The sequence below is a fragment of the Anarrhichthys ocellatus genome, unplaced genomic scaffold (assembly GCF_004355925.1).
Source record: "Anarrhichthys ocellatus isolate YVR2014 unplaced genomic scaffold, GSC_Weel_1.0 scaffold23, whole genome shotgun sequence".
Lineage (NCBI taxonomy): Eukaryota > Metazoa > Chordata > Actinopteri > Perciformes > Anarhichadidae > Anarrhichthys > Anarrhichthys ocellatus.
Window position 1 is genome coordinate 6,370,113 of NW_022280053.1, and position 25,346 is coordinate 6,395,458.

At 41.9% G+C, this 25,346-nt stretch overlaps 1 protein-coding gene across 1 annotated transcript; it reads right to left on the reverse strand.

The window, feature by feature from the left end:
• Nucleotides 1–53: 53 nt before the first annotated feature.
• Nucleotides 54–24,666, reverse strand: pcsk5a (proprotein convertase subtilisin/kexin type 5a). Its single transcript, XM_031860371.1, has 38 exons — nucleotides 24,635–24,666; nucleotides 23,693–23,876; nucleotides 21,543–21,647; nucleotides 20,598–20,768; nucleotides 20,303–20,446; nucleotides 19,932–20,008; nucleotides 19,590–19,678; nucleotides 19,325–19,497; nucleotides 18,943–19,149; nucleotides 17,013–17,113; nucleotides 16,798–16,901; nucleotides 16,288–16,408; nucleotides 15,849–16,037; nucleotides 15,336–15,472; nucleotides 15,069–15,194; nucleotides 14,767–14,869; nucleotides 14,347–14,537; nucleotides 14,022–14,106; nucleotides 13,488–13,591; nucleotides 13,217–13,355; nucleotides 12,861–12,976; nucleotides 12,409–12,511; nucleotides 11,279–11,415; nucleotides 10,538–10,738; nucleotides 10,287–10,355; nucleotides 10,101–10,143; nucleotides 9,781–9,923; nucleotides 8,325–8,525; nucleotides 7,336–7,419; nucleotides 7,012–7,210; nucleotides 5,963–6,177; nucleotides 4,926–5,168; nucleotides 3,963–4,193; nucleotides 3,692–3,866; nucleotides 2,818–3,035; nucleotides 2,192–2,292; nucleotides 1,619–1,823; nucleotides 54–980 (listed from the first exon to the last, which is right to left on the reverse strand). The coding sequence occupies exons 1-38, from the start codon at nucleotides 24,664–24,666 to the stop codon at nucleotides 502–504; spliced, it is 5,745 nt and encodes a 1,914-aa protein (XP_031716231.1). The 3' UTR covers nucleotides 54–501.
• Nucleotides 24,667–25,346: the final 680 nt, after the last annotated feature.

The following is a 25,346-nucleotide window of genomic DNA, read 5'->3' on the forward strand; positions in this document are numbered from 1 at the left end:
ATTTTTAATTGTGATTTGTTGTATAAAATGTATGGCTTACTCCGTACTAGATCTTCCTTTTTTTCCAAGACTTTATTGGAACAGAACACATTTTCAAATTGAAATGCAATGACAGCAAACATATGGGAATATGGAAAAGCTAAAGAAATACCATTATTAGTCAAGATTAAAATGCAAATTCAACAACAATTCAAAAGATGAATAATATGATTAATTAAACTGTCAAAACTAGTAAATGTCCACGATGCATTTTATTATGTATGCTGGACGTCATCATTCTGCAAACAGTCCAGAAAAAAAAAAATCAAGCATAATTATTTAAAAAAATCCATGAGAATATTAAATAGCATTGAATTTTGCTGCAGCACATTTTGTGAATGAATAGTTGTAAAATGTAGCTTATTATAAATAGCTTCTTGTGTCTAATTTGGTTCAACTCCTATTCAGTGAAGGAGGAGATAAACAGCGCAGATGAAAAGAAAGAGGGGGAATGTTTCTACTTCACCGGAACGTGTAGCTCTCATCATCGTACTCCAACTCGTCGTCGTTGTCCTCTCCCAGCTGTCCATACCGGAACTTCCTGTACACGGTGCCATCCTGGCCCATGTAAACAATGTCCTCATCATCATCGTCATCATCGTCGTCATCATTACCCTTACTCCCTGAGCGACGTTCAGACATGTCAACCAACTGAGCCTCCTGGAACTGACCTCCGGAAGAGCTGGTGCGGCCGCTGTAAGATGCTGAGGAAGCAGAGCTGTAGCCGCCGCCATATCCCCTGCCCGAGCCCAGCTTCTCGTACCCGCGGGGAGTGATGTCTGGGGGCGCCCTCTTGGAGCGGGAGTGCCTGATGATGAAGACGACAGCCACCAGTCCCAGCACCAACAGTATGCCGGCGATGATGAAGATTGTCGGATTACCCCTGGCCTCCTCTTCCTCTTCATTTCTGAACGCTAAATTGGTGCTCAGGACGCACTCTCCTAGAAACCCACAAAGACCGGTAAATATGTCTCTCTCACTGACAAGCTGCTTGAATCCAGATGGGAGAAGAAAGGAGCTGATACAAATACTTATATGCTCATCTGAGTCAACTTCAGTTATTCCATGCACTCAGTGAAAAGCATAACGAGCAGCAGCAAGTGAATTGCAGACTGTGTTCCCCCTGGGTTCAACCTCTGTCTACATAAAGACTACCCTATCTTAATGCTTAGAGGGAGATCTACAGGCATGACACACGGGGCTTCGGAATAAAGTCGTAGAATAGTACGTCATAAAAAAGTCATAGTATAGCATGTCAGAAAAAGTCACCTACAGCACGCACTAAGCTACCCGTCACTGCACATACACTGTATTTTTGGCAATTTGGGACTGTTTAGACAAAACAAGCAACTTAAAGATATCACCTTGTGCTCTTGGAAATTTTGATGAGCAGAAGATAAGCAATAATGAAAATGATGTTTTGTTTCAGCCCTAATAAGTCTACTTTGCAAGGGAGACAGAGAGAAGTTTAATCTACAGATCATTCCCCTGTAGAATCAGTAAAGACTTCAAACTCAGTCATGTGCCTCTCCATCCTCCTCCATTTTCTTTCAACAAGCAAGACCGACCTACAGCCTACCTCGAGTCTCGGTGCAGTTACAACAGTCCTGCTGCTCCGCTGTGGCCGCCTCCTCCTCCTCCTCCTCCTCATGGCGACAACAAAGCAGACAGCGTCCTCCAGCCTCTAAGATGGCCTGAGTAGGACACATGGTGCAGTTGGCTGGACCAGGCCCGCGACACTCCATACAGGATCCGTCACAGTCTTCACAAGCGTGGTCTGAATTCTGATGAGGGGCAAGAGAAAGGACTGCTTTTGAAAATACTACTTACCCAGACTCGCAGCGACAGCATGCATTTTAAATCACAACTACTGATTCTTTGCCTCCAAAATATATTTGTAAACAACTTTATTTTCTAAAATAACTGAATTTAAGTGATGCACTGCCTCTCAGCTTAACTAAATTAATATACATCTACCTGCCAGACACTTTCAGTCAGTTGCCTCACAGCATGAGCCAGGAGATTTATAAGTCTGTCTGAATTACATTGCATGACACCCAGGGTCAAAATATTAGAAATAATTATTTGGCTGAGGCAAGGACAGGGTAAGGATTTTATTTTTTTAAATAAAAAGGTCAAAGAGTGTGGTTACCTTTATCACAGGATACAGGCCTATGTCGCACATGGACTCACACAAGCCATCTGAGAGCAGGTATCCAGGGTAGCACGAGTCACAGGACTGGGAATCTCTGCCTGCAGACACATGACAACTTAAAGAGTAAGTCTGGGGATATTCTGTTTTTATCTTATTTTCAACAAATCCCAAGAAAATATCAAAACCAACAATCAATTGATCCTGCAATCAAGTATTGTCTGTTTAGCCAAAGCCTGATATGTAGTCCTCTGTACCAGGGAGATCGATTGAACCACACCACTGCACTTGGTGACATGTTCTTTCATTACGATGAACAAGAGCACTGTGTTGTTTTTAGTTGTTTTTTTTGTCAATCCAACAAACACCGTCCTGCTGCTGGAAATACTAACAAGTGAACTGAATGGTGATTTTGTTTCATGGTATACAGTATGTTGATATGTCAATATATTATTTTAAGATGAATGTCTCTTTTGTAGCATATGCAGTACATTTGAACCTGTACTGTATATCACATTATTATTCTTGAAACATAGCACAGACCAAGCAATCTACCATTTACACATCTGCAGTCCACAGATGTTTGTCTGCATGATATCAAATTACTGCCGAGTCGACGCTCATACCCGAGCATGTTCTGCAGCTGGCGTGGCAGGCATCGCAGGTCCTGTGTGCACTGTCGTGGTAGTATCCCTGAGGGCACGAGGGGAGGCAACGGCCTTCTCTCCGCAAGTAGATAAGACCCAGAGCGCAGCTCAGGCAGCTGTCCTCCTCGCTCCCGATACACTCGCTGCAACTCGGGTCACACTTCTCACACATCCTTGAGCCTGTGTTTCCATAGTGACTATCGGATGGATAGTGAGAAAGTTATGATAGATTAGATTCAATTAAAAGGAGACGAGATTGGAGTTTTGTTCGTCCTCAAAGGAACATCCTTTCCACAGATACTCAGTCACTTGCAGCTTTGCACAGCCGTAAGTACCCAGACATGATGGAAAGCAAGACGCCACGAGAGAGGAAACGCAGCCATAACAAAACACTTCAAACCTTTGCTGAGGAGAGTGAGACACAGGTCCTGCATAAATTCAAAGTAATACTTTCTGATTTGCTATATGCTGCTTTGCTCCCAAGAAGGTCTGAAAGTATGTAGGGTGGCACAGGAATAACAAACCTTTGTATCCCTTTTGTTTCCTCCGGAGGATATAACTGCACCTCAATTTAACAGCCCATTAATTTAACTCTCTCAATCACCACACCCCAAATAAAATAAAGTCTAATTAGCATTTTACAGGCCACATGAAGGGCTATTTAAATCTCAAGCTAAATTAGCTTCTATCCCCAAAACTGCAGCCCTGTCCGGCTAACTGAAGACAAGCAACGGTTTAGTGTCCACAATGACATTAAGTGACTCGGCCGATCTTTTATTAATGACAACACTGTGTGACCGCACTTAATGTGATGGATGAGTGGCGCAGCTGGACGGTGAGCAGGTTAAACTACCTGTGCTGGCAGGTCTCCACACACTCCTTGCCCTCTCGAAATAAGTGGATTTTACAGGCGAGACACTCGTGGCTGTGCTTTCCAACGCAGGACTGACAGGAAGGATGGCAAGGTTCACATTTCTGCCCCGACTCTTCATAGTAGCCCGTGGGGCATTCATCCGCACAGGTGCCATCTGTACCAAACACATAAACACACATAATCAGAGGGCTAAACAAACAAGAGCTATCCAGCAGATTTTTAGAGAATTCGAAGACCAAGGTCGACTCACTGAGCAGGAGATGTCTCTGGTTGCAGCTCAGACAGTGAGTTTTGCCCGGACCTGAACACCGGTGGCAATATTTGTGACACGGATGGCATTCCCCGTCCTGGTCCGCGTACTGGTGAGGTGAGCAATTATTGGATGATGGCCCACAGTGGCCGTGGCCCTCTAGCCTCTGACCCTCTCTGCAGCTGGTGCAGGAGCCAGCGTGGGAGCAGGTAAGGCAAGATGCATCACAGTCTGGAAATACAAGTAAGAATGTAACAGAGTCAAAGGATTATATCACACAGCGAAGCACATGAAACATCAAATGTATCTGATATCTAACATGGTAGTAGTCTATTTGGTAATAAAACACATTACATATTACTATTCAAAGATTTGAATTATTAATTTTTTTCTGTAGTGAAACTATCTGTTCGGATTTCCACCTATTGGGTTCTCGAAGAGTGATCTGTGAAAAGACTTTCTGCAGCCTGTTTTCACTTCAGATGAAAAATCACCCTCTGTCCATTGTGCAGTGCAGCACTTCCTTTTAAATGTCTTACTGCTGGCAGCTACTGTATGAAGCAACAAAAGTGGGCATCGCCTACAACATTTTCCTTGGAGAAACACACCATCCTCTCTGTTTTTGAAGAACAAAACCAGAGTGCGTCTTTCTCCAGGGACTGTCTTTGGCATCGCTGTTCTGTTTTCAAAGTTTGACAGCTGCCTGTTAACCGTCTGAAAAAGCGTTGCTATTTTAGTCTGAGCTAAAAGTCAGGAAACACACTCGGGCATAATAGAGAATATAATTGAGAAGATGCATGAAGGGACTCTCAATAGCACATTAAATGTTCAGAAAAGAAAGTTTCAGGAGAAATAGAGCATCTCTGACTTTGTCATACCCAAAAGGGCAAGACTTCTGAATGTACAAATGTATAATAAAATAAGTGAAACAATATTCAATGTGCTGTATGTTTTCTGTTGTACCTTTACATTCTCCCGTCATAGCGTCTCTATAAGTATTGGAGGGGCATACTGCCAGGCATGCCCCGTTGTGCAGCGCGGCCTCGGGGTCCATACAGGCATCACAGTCATTGATGTTCGGGCCGTCACACAAAGAGCAGTCAGGGTGGCAATGCAAACACTCCCTTTGCTCTTTGTCCTCAAAGAACCTCTCGGGACAGTCTAGCACACACAGTCCCTCGTGAAGAAAGTGATACTCTTCACAGCCTGCACAAAGAACAGCTTTTAGCACTGCATGGAAGAACAATTTAGTGCAAGTCAGTGAAACTATACGAAGCGCCCTCAAGTCTTGGGAGAGGCAAACAAGAGGAAGGAAAGTCCTCTTTCTGTCAGGCATGGATTTCAGTCGCTCTCAAAAAGTGACAAGACGTGAATGAAAAATGGACGTCAAATGTTGTCATTTTGACAAGCACACTCAATTGTACACAGCAGATTAAATAAAATGTCTGGCAATGCCATTTGGGCACAATGCATTTAGTGGAGAACAAGACTACGAGTAACTGTCGGCACGCTAACATGTTCAGATTAGCAAAGCTAAATCCTGGTGATGATTATCAGGTATAATGTTTATCACCTTCAATATCTTTGTTCATCTTGTAAGCATGCTTACGTTTGCCAATTAGCACTAAACACAAAATACAGCTGAGGCTGATGGGAATGCCACTGCTTTGGTGTTCAGTCATAATCCAAAGTAGTTAATGATGCTGCAGGAAAAGTTAAGGGATCATCAGTTATAATTACAATTCCTCCTGTGGGCAACGTGATTGCCTGCCAACTTTCATGGCAATCCATCCATTAGTTGTGAGTTATTTTACTATCAACACAATGGTGGCGCTCGAGGGAAAGTCAGGGAATCACCAAAGCCATTGGGATACAGCTGACTGAGCAAAATTACAACATCTAGAGCCATATCACTAGTGTGGCTAAAGATAAACACCAACTTGCTAGTACTGATAACATTATCCAAAGACAAAATAGAGAGCATTTAGATCTTTCAGCACCTGTGCACTGCCCAAGAGGGTTGCACTCCTGGCAGACTGAGGGGCAGTGTTGGCACTCCCTGTCATGCACAGTGTGCGCCGGAGGACACTCGTCCACACACTGGTGCTTGTGTAAGAGGAGAGGTTCTTCACAGCTGAGACAGTGGGTGGCGTTCTTCCCACAGGAGGCACAGCCAGGCGCGCAGCCACGACACACCTGGCCTGCAGGATAACCCCTGTGAGAAGTCAGACAGACATCAGTAGACACACATGCACGGACACAAGACAGTACACCGGGCTTACTATGCATGCATACTCAGTTAAACCAGGCTGAATAAATGACAAAAAGTAGATGTTATCACTAAACAGATGCATTCACTTAAAATTCCTACTTAAAAAACGATATACGTATAAACATTGTTGTTGTATTAAGACTCTTAATTAATTCATTTGTTTTCCTTGTAATAGGCATCAAGGCTTGACGACATATATTTTTTATTTTTTCACTATTTGAAAAAAAGAATGATGCTGTCATCAATGTGTGTTCTGCTGCTTGGGTAAACAAGAGGACATTAGTCTACAGATGACAACTAATAATTCATCCAGATAATCATGTAGTACTTAAGCATTGCTAAAACAAAAAAGGTGCTTGGTAGCTGCAAGTATTAAAAAAATAAATAAAGCCCTCGTGGCCAAAAATAGTCATCTCAGTGCTAATGGATGCTTCAAGGACCTCTTCAGCAAGGACAAGATATTCCTTCAAACTCAAGGATGTCACAATTTAATGGCACATAAACATCAAGTGGCGAATGTCAGAATCATTGTCGGCTAATACGTCTCCTGACATTTTTTTGGGGGGGGCTCTTTAGATATCGTGCCTCAAACATCTGACCTGATGTTCAAAAGATGTGATTTCAACATGATTTTGCCACCAGGGTAAAACCCCTACAGTATTTCCAAAGGAGAATAATCAATTTCCGGATAAAGCCGGAGCACAATCATGTCCTAGTATGTAAAAAGCACGTGAACAGATACATATCAAATTCATATGGATAGGGTTGACCCCTGACCTGACACACTGTTGGACACAGTGTCCAGCCTGCAGGAATAACTGAGCTTTACGAGTGTTCTGACAGCGCGTGCAGTGCTGAGCGTCCACACACTGCAAACAGCCTTGAGGGCAGGCCTCACACACACCGCTCAGCCGACTGGCGAAGAAACCCCACGGACACTTTAACACACATGTTTGCTGTGTGGTCAGAAACCACCCTGGAGGAGGAAGAAAGGGTACACGTCAATACTGCGCTGCAAAATGGATTAATATGTTGTGGGGGGACCACGAAAATATGAAACTGCTGTCTCAGATCTGAAAGCAACCAAACATCGAATCTGACCTTTTGCACATTTTGTACACTGGTTCTTCTCTTCTCCAGAGCAGGACTCACACGACTGGTGGCAGTTCTCACACTCTCCATCATCTGAAGGGGAAACAATAGTTATAGTACGAATAACTGTCCTGGCTGACAGATGGAGCCCGAACAGTCAGATAGTGGTACACAATCTTCTTATAGACGTTGCTATAGTTTGAAATGTTTGGGAAAAACAGTTTTCCGCCTACTTGTCAAGAGTTAGATGAGAAGATTCATACCACTCTCACGTCTTGAAGCTAAACAGCAGGTGATTAGCTAGCTCAGCATAAACAAAGATGATAAGTTGTTGTTTTACTGGGGTAGTATGCTGTAACTCTTTTTTGGATGGGCGGAGTCAGGCTAGCTGTTTTCCCCTGATTTCAGTCATTGTGCTCAGCCATTTGCCTGCTGGCTAGCTTCATAGTTAGTGTACAGACATGATGGTAATCTTCCTACAACAGCATTTAACTTAAACCCACTCTTCACAATGTAAATCAACTGACAACTACAGAAAAGCCTTACTGCATCCTGATACACGGTGCTAATCCAAATTGTGTGTGGAGGTTTGAGGCTTTAATCTAAGGTTTTGTAGTTGCTAAAATTAAAAGTTTAATAATAACTTTAGTTCTTTCAACCTTTGTAATAACCTATGTACTTTTCTTAGTTACTTTAGTTCCTATAATTAAGATGTCTCGCACTAATTAGCATATGTTGTTTAAAGGTCTGCCCTACTAATTCTTGGGGGAAACTAAATGTTCAGCATATACAATCAATTATTTCAAAGTCCGTATCTGGCCGACACTCAGTAGTTCTGCCTGTTTCGAGTACTTAAGTTGGCACGGGGTTCAGGGACGGCGGCACACAGACCAATTACCCTCCAAGATTTCTTTTCTGCCCCCTGTGAAAGTGCCCAAATCCCTGATTCATTATAAGCAGACAGTTGGATTAGTGGAATACATAAGTATTAGTCTTACCGCTGCGAAAGGTCTTAATGGGACAGACCTCATGGTCAGATACACACTCCCCGTTTTCTAGCATCTTCCCTTCCTCACACGACAGACAGTCATCGTGCTCCGGGCCGTCACATGTCACACAGTCTGAGTGACACTCCTCACAGTCATTGGTGTCTTCGTCACCATAGAAGCCATCAGGACACGCCGAAACACATCTCCCCTCTGGGAAAAAATAGACATTTTCTCTGTTTTTGTATGTAAACCAATTAACTGAGCAAATTCACTATTTAAGTTACTTGTATGTTACCTAAAAAGGGATATCCACCAATTTTACACATCAACGACTATTTACAAGACCTGTATCAAAATCCAGTTTTAATACATTGAAATAATGCCGACAAGGCATTTTGGTAGTGAATCTGTCCCGTCTATAGTTACTAAATACTTTGGAAGATTGATATTTGAAAATGAGTAATCATCTCGTAAAATACGATGCATTGTCAGACATTAAATTACCCAACATAAAGTGGTAAAGAGAGGAGATACAATTAGCTCGACCTGCTGGAACATTTAAGCGCTGCATCAGTTCTAATAAAACAATAATATATAGTCAATAAGCAATTATCTTGTTAGCTAAATGACCAAAATGCATGCCCCTTGTTAACCTACCCCTCTCCATCCCCGAGTAGCAGAGGGATGCTGGGGCAGACGGGTTATTTAGCTAAACATGTTAAGTCTGTCTCACTCATTGACTTTATCTGGCTGAGGTTTGTGCAATTTAGAATCTATATTAACTGCACTAACTGCACCGCGTATTGATAAATCCATGGCGCTGCCAGTGGTGCTGAAGTGGCAGAAAGATTTGTAATTGCTAATTATTCTCAGAGTCCTGCTTCTCTGTCAGTTGGTTCTGATACAGAAAACCAAACAAGTTGGAGCAGTATATTAATTTGAACAAAATGTACAAGGTCAATCCCCCCAGTTAAAATTGTTTAAACTGCCCTAAATATACTGTAGCAAACATAACAACATGTATAACAAAGTACATTTACTCAAGTACTATACATAAGTACAAATTTGATGTGCTCTAGTTGAGTATTTCCATTTTCTGCTGCTTTATACTTATTACACTACCTTTTAGGAGAAAATACTATACATTTGTACTCTACTATATTTACTTTAGAAATTAAGATTTTACATAAAACAACGTGATTATCTTATAAAATATGCTACACAGTATAAACTACCCAACAGTATATACAATTAAAAAACTACAAGAGTAAAATGCTACTTACACAATAATGTATCAGTAAATAATCAAACATAATATAGAAGACTCACATTCTAAGACTTTTACGTGTAATGGAATATCTTATATTGCACTATTGATGTTTTAAGTAAAGGATCTGAATACTTCCTCCACCACTGAAAATACTGCTTCATGCCTTCTTGTCTTGACCAAGCGGGGCAGCTCTACCTGATAAGAAGAGGTTGGTCTCACACCAGTAGCACTCATGTTCATCACAGCTCACGCAGTTGTCATCACATGGAACGCAGCTCATCTCCTCGTCCACGCTGTACGTCTTAGCCGGGCAGTTTTTGTAGCAGCCTTCCTGAAAACTGATAGCAAAAGCTGCGTCTATACCTGTGGTTTCCACTCACACTCGCACACAAATCCACTCTACTCTCACAGCAAAAAAAGGGCTCTTTTCATTCTAGCACATCAGTGAACTGACAGGCAGAGCGAGTGTAGGGAGGCTAGATCACACATGGCGACAGTGAGGCACACAGCCTTACTTGTAAAAGCCCTCAGTGCAGGAAAGGCAATGCCTGGGGTTATCTGTTGAGAGCAGACAAAAAGAAACTCTCCTTTTAAAACAGGAACCAGGAGAAACCCTTGAACATGGTCGGCAACACACCGAGGAGGAAAGCTCGGTCTTCATTGCGACAAAACTTTATTACGGCAACTGAGCAGTGACTTACACAAGACACACTTTCTGCAGCCCTCCTCACAGGCCATGCACTCGTCGTAATCTGGATCCTCCACCTCCCCTGAGGGGGAAAAAAAAGAAAAGGAAAAGAGTGTAAAAGAAAGAAACAGCGAGAAAAAAAAGAGAGGGCGAGACAGCAAAGGGGACAGGAGCTAGACGATGCTTTTCAAGGTCATCTTTGACACTGTAGCAGGACAGGTATAAGAAAACCAAGCTCATAAATAACGCTGTGACCTTGTTTACCTTCTCCACACTCCGGCTTCACGCACACACCATCAGAGAGGTAGGAGGAGGAGCTGCACTTGAGGCAGTGAGTGGGGCTCGAGCAGAGCCGGCAGTGGTCCGAGCAGGGCTCACAGCTCCTCTCCTCGGTGTGGTAGAAGGCCTCAGGACAGGCGTCCAGACACAGGCCTTTGTACAAGTATCGCTCCAGTCCAAACTTATCTGGAGGACAGATAGCCAATCATGGTGTGAAGATGTGTGGCGCTGAACTTTCTAGTCAGGATTACTTTTGGTTTTCCACAGTTCCATTTGGATTTTGGTGTCAAGTTGATAAAATACACAGATTCGGTAAGTTCGGAGGCATAATAATCTCTTTATTCTATTAGCTTTTTCTATTCACAAAACATTCAGTTTGTCATTTAGCTTCATAGAAAATAAATAATCTATTATTTTTTTATCGCCAGTCTTAAGTTGTTGTTCTTAAATCTGCTCTAATCAATAATTCTACTTCACTTGAACACAGAAAATAATAACCTGACTCTGCAGTTCCTCTTAGCTCTATGAAACATTTTAGCATCTTTCAGCTCATTATTTTGCTTTTACAGCCTTGTGGTTTTGACTTTACTCTCACCGCTCGAATTAGGATTGTTTTTTGACCCAATAGGTCTCCAAATCACATTTTTAGCACATAAATGTGTTTGAACAAAAAGCTATTTATCTCTTATTATATTAGGAAAGTGAAAGGGTCTGTTTAGTCCTCACCAGTGTCACAGCTGGTACAGCTGGCAGGCCTTGCATCCACACAGGTGGCACAGGTGTGGTCACACAGATGACACTGGCCACCTGACTGGTACTTGCCTTTTGCACACTCCATCACACAGAGGCCGACATCTAGAGCCCTGCAGCCGACAACAACATCCAAACCACTTTTTGTTTTAGCTGCAACACCACAGATATTAATTATGTCAAACGAGATGAACTCATTCACACGCCAGCATGTAACATATGGCAGAGTTACACAGATGAAGCTGAGCGTGTTGACACAGGGAGGAGAGGGAGGGGATGGTTGGGTGAACTGCGAAGCAATGGGGGATTTTTGGATACTGATGCTGATTATTTGGAAATCTAATTTCTGATATACAATCGACATGCTGGTAAGCAATATATCATCAACACTAACGTATCCCTAACATTGTATACAGTGAATTACTGTCTTTTGTCATACATTGTCAATTAGTTAATTTTTCTTCTGTCAAATTATTTAAAAAGCAACAGACCACAGATGACACATTTTTATGACTTATTCATATTCAGTACAGTCAAATAATAACAATAAACTCAATAAATCGTCTTTGAAAAGTCAAAAATGGTGAAATCTCAGAGCCCAAGGAGACATCTTCCAATGCCTTGATTGTTTGAGCAGAAGTCCAAAACTTAAAGATATTCAGTTTACAGTGATTAGAAAAACAGAAATTCTCTCACCTCCTAAGAAGCTGGAACCAGAGCCTGTTTAACATTTGTCTTTTACTAATTTTGCTTGAAAAAAATTACTGAAACGACTCATCAATTATCATTATTATAGTTCATTACAGTTGCCAATTATTTTTCTTTGAATCGACTCGTCAATTAAGTGACTGATCATTTCAGCTCCGCTTCATTTTCTTGGACATTTTGTTTAAAATTAGAGAAGACTGGCATAATAACACACACAATTCATTTTCATTGATAAAGAATTGTCAGCATCTTACTGGCTTTGATTTTTAGAATACCAATAGATCGGTGAAATATTGTTATTTGAGACTCTAAATCATGGTGAAGCAACATTTTTTCACTCAGAGGGATGACTTAATTTCCACTCTGACACTGTATCTAAAAAGTCAAGACCAACCCACCATGAAGAACCACAGCTGATGCAGTCTTCTCTTTGCGGCCCTGTGCACTTGAGACACGTTGCATCACATGCGTGGCACTTTCCATCACTGTCCTGGTACTCTCCTGATAGACATGCAGCAAGAGAACGACTCAGAAATCAATAATTATCTGAGGCTTAGATACCAAAGGGTGCATGCGCATATACAAAACACCAAAACAGCTCACTCTACACATTTTTACAAATAAACATGACTGACTTATGGTTGACTCAGAATGAAGAGTAATGATAACACATATATAAATATAAAATATCCATAAATCAGCTTTTATACTCCCATCAAACAGCTGTTTTCAGTTAAAAACAAAATAATTGTTTTTTGCGACGTTAAAGTAATAAGAACTGAATGTGTTGCTTTAATTATCTGGCAGCAGTGAGCCAACACGTGGTAGAGGAAGTAAATGGTTGACTGACCGTCTCTGCACACAGTGTTAACAACACACGCTCCCTCCTGCAGGCTGTGACCGTTGGAACAGTTGCTGCAGTTCCCCCGGCTCGGCGCCACACAGGTGAGACAGCTGGCGTCACACCTGAGGGGGAGAGCGCCGAGACTGAAGACATGCGTATACGCAAACATACATACAGATGACAAAAAACACACACAGAAAAACAAACTACACCCATAGAGGCACACAACTAAAAACAGCATGAAAATGAGCACAATATACACACACACGCACACACACGCACAGAAGCCAAACACCAGAATAAGGCCTGCCATCTGCAGATAAACAAACCACCCACACCTGAACACACACCAGTGAGCTCACCTCCTACATATCCTGTGCCCATCAGCTATCTCTGGGTTTGGCTCCGTGGCGTAGAAGCCAGTACTGCAGGAGGACACACACTTCCACTCCTCCATCAGGAAGCCTTCTGCACAACCGTTGCATGCCGCAACACCTGCACCTGATGTCGCCCGACGCAGGAACAATGTGTTTTTAAATAGATAAAAGACACAGAAGAGCACTGCAAACACTCCCTAATGACAATTTATAAGAGGTTTTCATACAGTTCATGACCCTTGACCTGTGCTCTCACCTGCACAGGTAGCACAGGCCTTATAACAGGGCTTGCATGTGCCTTCCTGCTTGTCGTGGTAGAATCCCGCCGTGCAGCTCGGCTGGCACCGATTCCCCTGCAGACTGTAGAGGCCGGAGAGAGCATGTGGCACCGTGACACACACACACAGCTAATCATGTGACACCATGAAGATGACTCATTGCCTAGACTGTAGTTTTCCAACCCACAGCACACCACCACAAGTACTTGATGAACCGAGTCATTGAACACAGTATTGCGGAATCTTCAAACCCAACAATATGGTGAATTTGACAGGGATGTTTTGTTTTCTTGTGATCAAAATATATTTTTCTTTTTGAGCTGTGTGCGAATAGGGAAGGAGAACACATTGTATTATAATATAAAAGTTAAAAACATTGTCGCTTTTTCTAATTGTTATGATGCTGCAGAGCGTTTGTGAACGGGGAGAATCAGTATTCTCAGCTGCTGGAAGAGAAGGAGCAATGTTTACCGAGCAGTTCATTCAACCATCATCGGGAGAATTTGTCTCACCTCGTGTCTGGTTTGCATTCCGTGCAGATGCTGTAGGAGGTGCACTTCAAGCAGTTTTCACTGCACTTTCTGCACATATTTGCATCTGTGGGGAAATTAAACAATACACATGGAATACACATCACGGCGATTAATCAATCTTACTCACACACCCCTCAACTGCAGTTACATCAACTGACTATTCATTAGCAGGCTCATATGCAGCTGTTTCCAAACAGCTCTTTTGTAAGCCATGGATCCTTAAAGGTCCACGGGAGGATATTCCTTCTGTACAACGACAAAAACATGTGCCAAAACACAGTTCAGAAATGGCCAGAAATCCAACCGTGATCGAGGTAGTAGTTATCCCCACAAGCGGCCGTGCAGGTATTGGTCCCCTCAGTTAGGTAATGACGAGGTTTACAGGAAGTGCACTGGTCACTGCGACTCCCATTGCAGCTCTCGCAGGAGGAAAAGCACCTCTTACAACGCCGGCGGTCGCCCCAGAATCCCCTTGGACACTCTGACACACACATCCTATTGGACGGACACGGGCCAAAGAAAATGCCAGTCTGGATCCATTTTCATTATCATAATGTTTCTGTTAGGAATTTTGATCCACAATATAAACACATGGAAAAAAAACAACAGCTTAATATTTTAAATTTGCAATATGTGCGAGTCATAAGTTCTGCAGTATCATCAAATACTGTATACTGCATTCTGGATCTACAGACTGTTCTCTGCGCTGTGTAATCATGCCAACCTTGTGCTGTTCTTGAACATGAGAAAAAAGTGTAAACACGTGACACACTGCTGCGGGCTGGGCCCCTCACAACCATCGTCACTGCATTCTGGGTCGCAGGGTCCTGGAAGGGCAAATACTCAAAGTTACTCACCATCATAGCTACAACAGACACGTTATTCTCTTAGCTGCTGATATACTGTAGGTGCATATTTAAATTAAAAAAACTACCTGAGCTAACAAAAAAACAACATTTAGCTGCTGTCTGAGATGTCTGAGCTTGGAAAAGGGGCAGCTTAATACCAGCCGAGCACATGACTCACCGCTGTATTCTTCGGTGAGGTCACTGTCCATCAGCATCTCAGCCGACCTGGCTCGTCGCTCATGATAACTGTGATAAGGCTGCCCTGCAGTGCCATAAATCAGCAGGGACCACTCCTTTAGCGTCCCTGTGAAACAACAGAGAAACAGGAAGAGAGCAAGATAAGAGGCCTCTCTCGGGAGGCCTGCACTGTATTTTAGCTGCGGTTCAAGTTGAACTTCAGTGTATATTTCATAATACTGTGATGTTACAAAGAGGAAGAGCAGACCTAGTTCAGTGTTGTCTCTGTTCTGAGAGGAAGTATCCTGGATTTTCAAAGTCCATTCCCCTGCTGCCTGCTCCCCCCAGCTGTGAGCTGTCATGAATTCCCAGTTCTGGAATCCCTCGGGTGAGTTGTCAAGAGGCCTAAACCAAAACATTAAATAATCACAATAGTATTACCACTACAGCTACAACTGCTGCTAATTATACTACTACTGCTACAAATGGGGCTGCTGCTGCTAATTCTACTACTACTACCTCTTCTACTACATCTATTGTAGTAATATAATATAAAGTATTGATTAGCTCAGCTTAAAAAAGAGAATTTGAGAAAATGTACATATTTACTTTTCCCCCAAATGTGCTTTAAATCACAGAGTAATCAACACCTGAGTCTTTTTGCTACATGCTGTATTTTTTACATTGCAGTTTGTCGAAAGTAAGAAACTGCATGTAGTAAATAGGATAGAAATAATATTTCCCACACATCGGGTCCGTGATTGAGCACTGCTCTAGTTACCTGTTAGCTAGCAACTGCGACACGGTGCCTGAAGGTGACGCGAGAGTAATGGAAAGGTCCCCGCGACGGCTGTGAGTGATGGTTACACGGACGACGACATGCTCCACATAAACAACGTGCTGCAAGGGCTCGCTAGAGCAGCCTGCGCTCTCAAACACAGACATCAGCGGCGAGCCTGGATGAATAGTTCTGTCATGAGACGGAGACAGGAAAAGAATAAAGACACACAGTGAGTGGCAGAGATAAGAGCGGAGGCAGAAAAAAGGGAAACAAGGAAAGGAGAAGTAAAAAAGGAAATTAAAAAAATCAAAGTATGCGAGAATCAATGTGAAAGAAATCCATGTGTGAACTGAGACAGAAATAGATAAAGTGTGATAAAGGGGAGGAATCAAGGGAAGCCCTGACTCAAAGCGGAGATGCAGAGCAGTCGGTGTGATACCTGCTCAGCTGGATGGGAGCCTCCTCCACACACTCGTGCTGTGTGGGGACTTGTTTCCAACGCTCGGCCTCCTTCACCATGCTCTCAGCATCCAGCAGGCCAAAGCCATACAGGTGGCTCACTGACACACACACACACACACACACACACACACACACACGCACACATATACCACATTAGCTGGGGCATAAAAGGCGCTGTAGCTTATAAAAAAACATCACACACTCCTGGGACTTTGTAGGCGTTTATTACTGTTCTGCTCACAGTATCTCATTAGTTTGTATGCTCGCTGCTTGATAGTTTCCCAAAAAAGAACAGAGAGAACATTTACAAAATATGCTTATCAAGCTGAATGTATCTTTGCTCATCTTCTTCATTATTAGTTTTGAGATGATTCAAAAGCGATCATGTAATTATTCATTTTCTCCAAACTGCTTGCTAATGCTACAATAAAAAAATAAATAAAAACTGTGTAGAATTAGAAATTTAGCAGAAGTCCAGTGGGACTACCTTTGTATCCAGCTCCATTAAAGCTCCAGTCAGGAGCAAGAAGATGATGAGGTTTTGATGTCCGGACAATAATGTGCTGCACATCCCTCCAGGTTAGTAAAGGGCTGAGAAAAGGTCAAACGGAGAAAACACATCTCATCACCCGATCAAAGCAATTAATGGCGCCTGCATGTATTGTGCATGTGCGCGTGCATGTGCGTGTAAGAGCTGCTTACTTGGCTTCCAAAGCCAGAGCGATGACGCCTGCAGCCATGGAGGCGGAGAGTGAAGTCTCCGATTTAGCCCAGCTGCAGCTCTGCTGTGGACCCAACGTTACCTGTCGAGGACACCAGATCTTTTACATCTTTAACAATATTCACTTGCCATTCCACAAAACTTGGCCTTAATGGAGTAAACTTACATTGTAGTGGAGTGATAGGATATACAGACATACATTTATCTACCATTGGGCTGTACCGAATGTTATGTTATGGTGAATATGTGGAGTCAATGTGCAGGTGCTACTCGTTTTATTGATATGTTTTCAAAATGCCTTAATGCCAAAATAATTACATACTGAATAATTACGTTATTTTCTTCCCTGGTGGGTTGTTGTGCAAAACACAAAGATTACTGCCAATCAATCAAAAGAAAAAAGCAGAAGTAGGTAATTATGTATTCCACAGGAGGGTATCTCTTCCTACTTTAGGAAGCCTGTCATTTGGCCATATTGTCTATGCTGGCATGCTACGGAAGGCCTCTCGAGTCTTTGGCTTTCAGGATGTTTACAAAGCTTCTTACTGTATAATTAGACACGCTGCAACTGCTGAGGTGCTTTACAATGCAGCTCCTCCTAAGGTTTCTAGTGCAAATGAACAATAGGCTTCAAAATACTTCTTTTGAAATGAATAGGACAATGCCAATTTCCAGATAATGTTTATTGTTAATATTCTTATTTTATTCTAGATTATAGACCCTTCTTACAGCGTCTAGCAAATTTCACTGTTTGTGGATTTTCAAATTATTGTTCTACCAGAAAGAAAGTTCATTTGATTGACAGGTGTCTCGGCCGATAACACTCAACTGCCGAAGTTGTTGCTTGCTCGCCCCAAACACTGCTCCACAGAAAATGTGTATTTTTTGGCTTTAAGCAGCTGGATTGTTTGTCCAACCACAGTTACACATACGTATCATCATCAAAAATAATGTAAGTGATTTTCAGATTTGTTGTCTTTTTAAGCAGAAATGCTCCTCCAGACTCCAAGCTTCTGGGAGGGTGGCTGCTACGCCCTCAGTGTCTTGGAAGCAACAACACGAATATCATAACACAACACATTACATCATTTATTCCATAGTCTGTGTTTAGCTCTGCAGAAAAAGAAAAGGAAGTTGAACTGATGTGAGCCAGTCATAGCTCCAGTTGGTCTTGGATGGACAGACTTGACCCAAAGTTCTGATATTTTTGATTCTCATTTTTCCAGTAAATCACAGCTGTGACCCTCATCATTCAAATTCAAAGGTGTGATGTCAGTAATGTGTACCTTGATGTACAATTATAACGAAAACAAAAAGGGCCGTGAGGCTCCTTTTAAACCCAAGTAAATAAATTATTCATGTATTATTGGAAATATTATTATTTTTATATATATACATGTTTGCATTGTGTGCTCGTCTGTTGACAGTTTCACATGTTTGCTGTGCAGACTAAAATACTTCCAGGATGTGTAGGACATACAGTTCTTGAACCTTATAATTCCTTAAAAAAAAAAAAAAAAAAATAAAAAAGATTCTCTCCAGGAAACATCTTGAAAATGATCCTGTTGCATTTAAAACATAAAATACACATACAAACCTCTCGTGAAATCTAGTTAAGTAAATAATTGATATTTGGGGTGATGGTCTCAAGTGAGAAAAATGCTTCTTTTTAGTTTTTAAATCTTGGCAACTCCACCCGTAATGGATTGATTATAGTAAAGAAGCAATGTACAGAGTGTGCTTGGAACCGGTGACTGAGAAGGAGACGGTGTTATTCTGTGGATCATAAACACCTTGATTTAGATGAAGTGAACACCTCAACACAACCGTGCCTCCATTACCCCTACAGACCCATCTCGGCACAGCATGGCCCTTTTGGTACTTAACACGTTACTCACAGCCTCTACTCACCATCTCCTCCGTCTCCCCTCCAGTGTAAGCTGTCGCAAGTGTGGAGGAGCACTGCTCCAGGTAATCTGGCTGGCTTCCACGCCGAGTGCTGCTGCTGATAGAGACAGTGTAGATACTGCTGCTGTAGCCGTCACAGGAGCAGTGGTCCCCTCTTTGCCCTCCGTACCCTGACGCCCAGACAAAGACAGAGCCCCTCCCGTGCCGGCCCTGAGATTAATTGGGGGAAGCAGACAGAGGTGATTCATTTATTAATGATATTTACACATTGATGAGAAGGAAAAGATATGCCCTTGAAGTAAATATACTGCCTCAGGTAGGACACAGACATAAACAAACACATGCAACCAACAAGCCTTATTCATAAACAAACTCTCTTTCTCACTGTTTTGATGCCATTCTGTAAAGCAAGTCGAGTAAGAGCCCCGGGTCCCTCCAAAGTGGCCCCGTCATCTTCTGGCCCCCAGCTAGCTAAGTAGATATCAATATGCTGTGGTCTGAAGCTCAGGGATTGGGCCTCCACAATGTCTGTCACATCGCCATCCAGCATACGGATGCCTACAGGTAGAGCAAGTGTTTGAAACCATACAAAACTTTAAGCTCCAAAACTCCTTCCCCATTCCAGTTTTCATGCCATCACTTGGACTCACCACCTATCCGCGCGTGGAAAGAGACTCCAACCGTGCAATGAGAGTTATTTGCAGCCGCAGCAACCGTCCCTGCACACTGTGTCCCATGGCTTCAGAGAAAAGGAGGAGAACATCAGAACATGAGGTTAGATGCATATGCATGAGGAGACGATGGGCTATTTCCGTTACATCAAACCAGTGAGAAGACAGAATTCAGACTGGGGGATTTGCATATCCATATGTGCATGTAATTACTGAAACGTGGAAAGAAAAGCATGCATTAATTAAAAGTTAGAATCGTGACGAGGAAAAGGAAACTGCAAAACAGTTGCAAAGAGGTATCTAGGAATAACAAGTACTCACTAGTTGGAAGCATTGTTGGAATTATTCGGAGAAGGATCTTCGTCTTGTCCGTTCACATCATAACTGGCCAGAGGATCCTGAATCAGATGGATAGTAAGTAGCAGCACATTATGAGATGCCGGTGGCTATCTGTCTCCGTTTCATCAGACAAATCACAAAGAGCATTATTCACCAGTCCACTCCGCGGTTAAGTGGATCAGACGTTTAATGTCCATTCCAATACTGTTGGCCGCTCTTTCCGAAACCTTTGGCCCAAAAGCTCTGCCTGCAATATCTGTCTCAGCTCTGCGCGCTTACACTAAGAGCTCTGCCAAATAGCTTATGATTAATGTCCCCTTCCCGAGAACAGTGTCCCATCCCAGGGCACTTACATAATTTGGCTTCAGATCCGGATGCTCTCTCTCAATGCCATCATCTAGGACAGACAGCACCACACCCTTCCCGGTGTACCCTCTCCTCCAGGCCCCCGCAATGTTCATACAAGACTGGCAGCCTTTGGACTCGTCACTGCAGTGCTGTGGAGCAAATAGTGAGACATTCAATTTAGCCCCTGGGAGTAAAGAATTAATCAGGGTATATTCTAGGTTCTGTTGGTCTGGGTTTATGTGTCGGTGTTTCAGACTTTAGCTTAGTAAAGGACAAAACAATTGAATAAATCAGACTCACAATGTACCAGAGGTTGTTCCAAAATGAATTGTTATAGGGCAGTGTCTGGGTGCGGTTAAACTGAGAACGAGCAGTGGGAATGTGTTCGGTCTGGTCAGTGGAGTAGATGTGACTGGCTCCGGAGTTCCTTTTTACTCTTCTCTGGACCACTTGCTGTTGGAGCCATTCCACCTTAGAAGGAACACACAGGGTACTGGTACAGACATGGACATGTATAGCTGCATGGCTCAGCCTGAGTTGGACCACTTTGATTCAGACCAAAATATCTCAGCAACTATTAGATGGATTGCCACAAATCTGGTCCACACCCTTTAGGATGAATTGCAATGACTTTGGTGATCCTCTCACTATTTATCTTGCACCATCATCAGGTACTTTTTAATTTGTCCAATACTTTGCTCGACCAAAATTCTGCACAATTAACTTAATTTTCATCAGTCTAAACTGTACTTTATATTTAGCGTTAATTAGCATATGTTAACACGCCCACATGCTTAACTAACATGGTCAACATGGTAAGCATTATACCTGTTAAATATCAGCAGCTGTTACATTAGCACTTAGAGACATGCTAGTATTGCTCTCGATCTGACGGAGCAGGAATGTTTTGGCAATTTTCTATCTTTTGTAAATCATCTGACTTCTTTTGGAGATGTCATGTTCTCAGATCTCAGCAATTACCTTAGTGTGTACAGTTATTATTATTACTGGTAGAAACGATGGCAAAAGCTACAAAAAAACGAGATCCAACTTGGAATAAATCACACTTTAAATGCAACGTGTGAGATGGGCATTTTATCTTGAGCTCTTGTGGTTGTGCGAGGGGATGAGTGTGTAGACGGGGCCAGTACATGAACATGTGTGAGCTTATGCGTTTGGGGGGAGGGAGGGGACACGCCGCTGATTAATAATCCAGCAGAGTCTCCTCATATCCCATTACTATACCTTGGTCTCCTTGGCGACGCTGATAGCCACCTCGTTATTGGGCACAGTGGACCTCTGCGGCGTCTCGTGGTGACGGAAACTGTAATGACTCTTCAGGTCTCCAATCTAGTAAAACAGACATCAAATCCTCTAAATTAATATGTTTTCAGGTGCAGGTGTGTTGCTCGTCCTGCTCCGTCACTGTAATAAACAGCTGATCAATTATGAAGCTGCCTTTGGTGTGTTTCATTAAGGCCGTTACCTTACACCTGTGATAGTTTTTCAGGCAACAGCAACCTGAGCCACAAGACTCCAGCCACACTGCTGCTCGTGTGTGTGTGTGTGTGTGTGTGTGTGTGTCCATAATGCCATGACGTAAACAGATTTTTCTAATGTATAAGAAAAGGAGCTGTAGCTAATTTTTGTTTAATATAAAATGGTGTCATAGGTTACTTATTTTCTGTGACTGACTAGAATAAATTATGATCCTAATTTATTCCCTAATGGTTCTGTTGTGAAATTAGCTTTTGACCTCAGCAATATAAAGGTAATTATCAAAAGGGTCTCATATCACCTATAGTGAAACATGGACCCAAGACCTGCAACTTTCATTACAGCACCTCTCCTCAGGGAGTACATTGTGTAGACTCGTATGGGCCGGGCCTCTATACCTCACTCTGTTTTATTTATTTGCTTTATTATTTATTGATTTAGTTTGTATTTGGTCATTCTGTGGGTGTATGGACATCTGTGGTCCGACTGATTCTATTTCTTAAAATTTCTTTGGATTAAACACTTTGCGACCACGATTGGATGGCAATAAAGTGCTGGATCTTGGTTCTTTGAGCTTTAACTGTTTGGATAATTAATATTACTTTATATAGTCAGGGGGGTTATAATAATGAAATAAAGGCAAGAGGTGAGAGAACAAAATGTGAAAAAGCTTGGTATCCGTCTCACACACTGATGAACATCTCTGCAGGCTTGTAATGTAGATGAGCAACTGCTGACTTCTAATATAAAAGTTCTCTTGGAGTCCTCCAAAGCAAAAACTTTTGGTGCCCATACTAAGGCTAACATTTTAACTTCATTCTGCAGTAGCTTAATGGCAGTTTAGCGCTACCTCTACCAGTTAGGCTTATTACCATCTTAATCATTTTGAGACATAATCATCTACGGCAGCTCCAAAAACGACTTTTGACTGTCATAAATTATCATGATTTTCTTAAATCTTGTACAGAAATTAATTAAACATTACTCTAGCTTCTGCCAAGCAGATGGCAGGCAGTGAATTGCTTTACAAAATTCCAATACATCTATAGAAAATCGTTTGTCGCTGTTGCCATAAAATATCTTAATTCGTAAGGACAGACACTTTCTCAAGTCAGCTTGCTACCTCAGCATCTTATATATTTAATTTAAAAAAGCACTCAAATCTGTGCAAAATCTTCTTCAAGGCAAGAATAGGTAGCCATGCATATTTTATTTAACTTCAATTCAGTCCTCATCGTGGAGGACCTGGTGCTCCTTTTAATATAGCTTCTATTGTGCATTGTGTTTTTATGTAACTGTGTTTTAATGTGTCCTGTCTAGATGAGATGTAAGTTTTAATGTACCATTATTATTAGCACAATACAATACAAATTTCTGTCTTTTGCACATAAATAGTAGAAAAAAGTATTGTCCATTCTTTTCTATTCCTCTACTGCACTTCATCTTAAATATAATACTATTTATGTTCCTACTCCAGTTGGAAATTTGCAATCATATTGTTCTATATGACATTACAGATGTAATTAGCAGTCTGGTTATTAGATAGTAACTTATATTTGCAGTGCTGAGCAAGAGAAGATTTGTTCTAAAGATATGAGGCATTATTTTGCAACAACAATCATTCTGTAGGCTACGATGGATTTTGTCTGGATTTGTTTGTCATTAGTTTTGCTGTAGCTCAAAGTCCTTCAATGGGATGAGGCCTGAAGCTTGTGGACTGACAGGCCTACACTCTGAGCGTCCCTATAATAACCCGACATGAACAGTGAGTGACTAACAGGAATTTCAAACGTCAAAATATGATAAAAAAAACAACAACTATAAAGACCCCAATTGAGATCAAGGCTGCACATGCTCGGTGGGTCCTTGTCTGGTGCTTCATGTTGGATGACACTTACCTGACCCATATTAGTAAATCCATATTTATCTGCTGTCCCGTTGACAGACTCACGGTCCCCTCTTATCCTTATCGCCCAGTCGTTGGTGTAAATCGTTGCACGACAAAACTGGAGAAGAATTCCCATCCACAGCGCCAAAAAACACACCATTGCTGCAGAGACAACGAGGCTTCCTCTAATTAGACTGAGCCCACAGGTGGTTTCAGGCGTCGTCCCTGCACGCTTATCTCCTACGCAAAGCTTTTCTCATTGCCGAAATTGAAGTCCACTGTCACAAAGAAACAAGTTTCCTCGGATGTTCTGCAGGAACGGAAGGATGTTGTGCCGGCTGATGTTGTCAAGGCTCTCCTTCAGCAGGAACAAGCAACTATCAAATTACTGCTTCAACATGGGAGCCAGGGATCAACTGCATTGTGTTCTTTATGAGGATCCCATCTGTGGCTGCAGCCCACAATGTCCTTATGTTGCAGCATGTTACATTTTTAATTAAATTAGCCTTCTTTTCCCTCATTAGTTGTCCGTGTTGTCTACTGTAAACACACGTGCAAACATGGGTAAGAAGTGGCCAAAGACATAAAAGATCAACTGGCTCATATATCCTGCAAATTACATTACATTACATTTCATGAATTCCATTATTTTAAAGGCCTCAATTTAATTTTAATTGACAAAGCAGCATAAAAATAATAGGCTGTATTTTTTTTCTGGTCCGTCACATGATTACATTGTGATACAGTCTTGTTTGTCCTCTTAAGTCATTAATGTAGCCTACATGGTCCAAAATTAGGGCAAACTAAAAAAAAATCCTAAATACAAAAAATCCCAAACATCACTACATTTTTACATTTATCTTCTTTAGAACCACTAATGGACAGTAACTAAATACATGTACTTACTTTAAGTGCTGTACCTAAGTACAGTTTTGAAGTACTTGTACTTTACTTGAGCATTTTGACATCTGTATCATCTTTCATCATTATAGGTTCTGCTGTGTTTCACAGGACGGGGTTCAGTATTGACGTGTTTGAGCTATAATAACCTGCACATTCATGTTTTTTTTCTGTCAGTCACGTCCCCGCTCCTGAACAAACCCTTTGTCATTTTGTGAAAAGGAGAAAATCAGCATTAAAGCATCTGTGGAGTGGCTTGCTTTTTGAGTGTGACCACTCTGCTTTAACATGCACCACATACTGTACATAATGATGTCGTAGTCACTGTCTAAACTGATTTGTATATGGGTCGTGTGTTTTCAGTGAAAAGCCTTATCCATAGCCATGAGGATGTGTTCAGCATTTGGGGGGGAAATAATATTTAGAAATAATATCTCCCTTAAAGCGATGGATATTTTTTTTTGTATTCCTCTTTTTGTTTTGGCCAGATGCCTTTCCCCTTGGCACCACAGCAGTCTGTGCATTGTGAAGTGATATCCCTGCATTTAAAAATCCACTGCTTTAACTGGGTCAATCTGAAGCAATGAGAAAAAAATCTTTCATGGTGTGTAAGAAGACCATCAAGATATTTTTAAATATTAATGTTGCAATTCTACACAGATAAGAAAGACTTGGAACTTGAGGGGTGAGAAATTGCAGTTAGTGAATTGAGAAATTGCCTACAGTATGTATATGTGTTGGATCATATCAATGCAAATCTTCAT

Bases quoted from the DNA above. Each gene is read 5' to 3' on its own strand.
- pcsk5a (XM_031860371.1), bottom strand. From the start codon at position 24,666: ATGAAAGATGATACAGATGTCAAAATGCTCAA. The intron at 13,592-14,021 runs GTGAGACAAATT...CGGCCTCTACAG, and splicing joins GAATGCAAACCAGACACGAG to TCTGCAGGGGAATCGGTGCC. The intron at 9,924-10,100 runs GTAAGGCTGTGT...TTTTGCTATCAG, and splicing joins TGCACTGAGGGCTTTTACAA to TTTTCAGGAAGGCTGCTACA.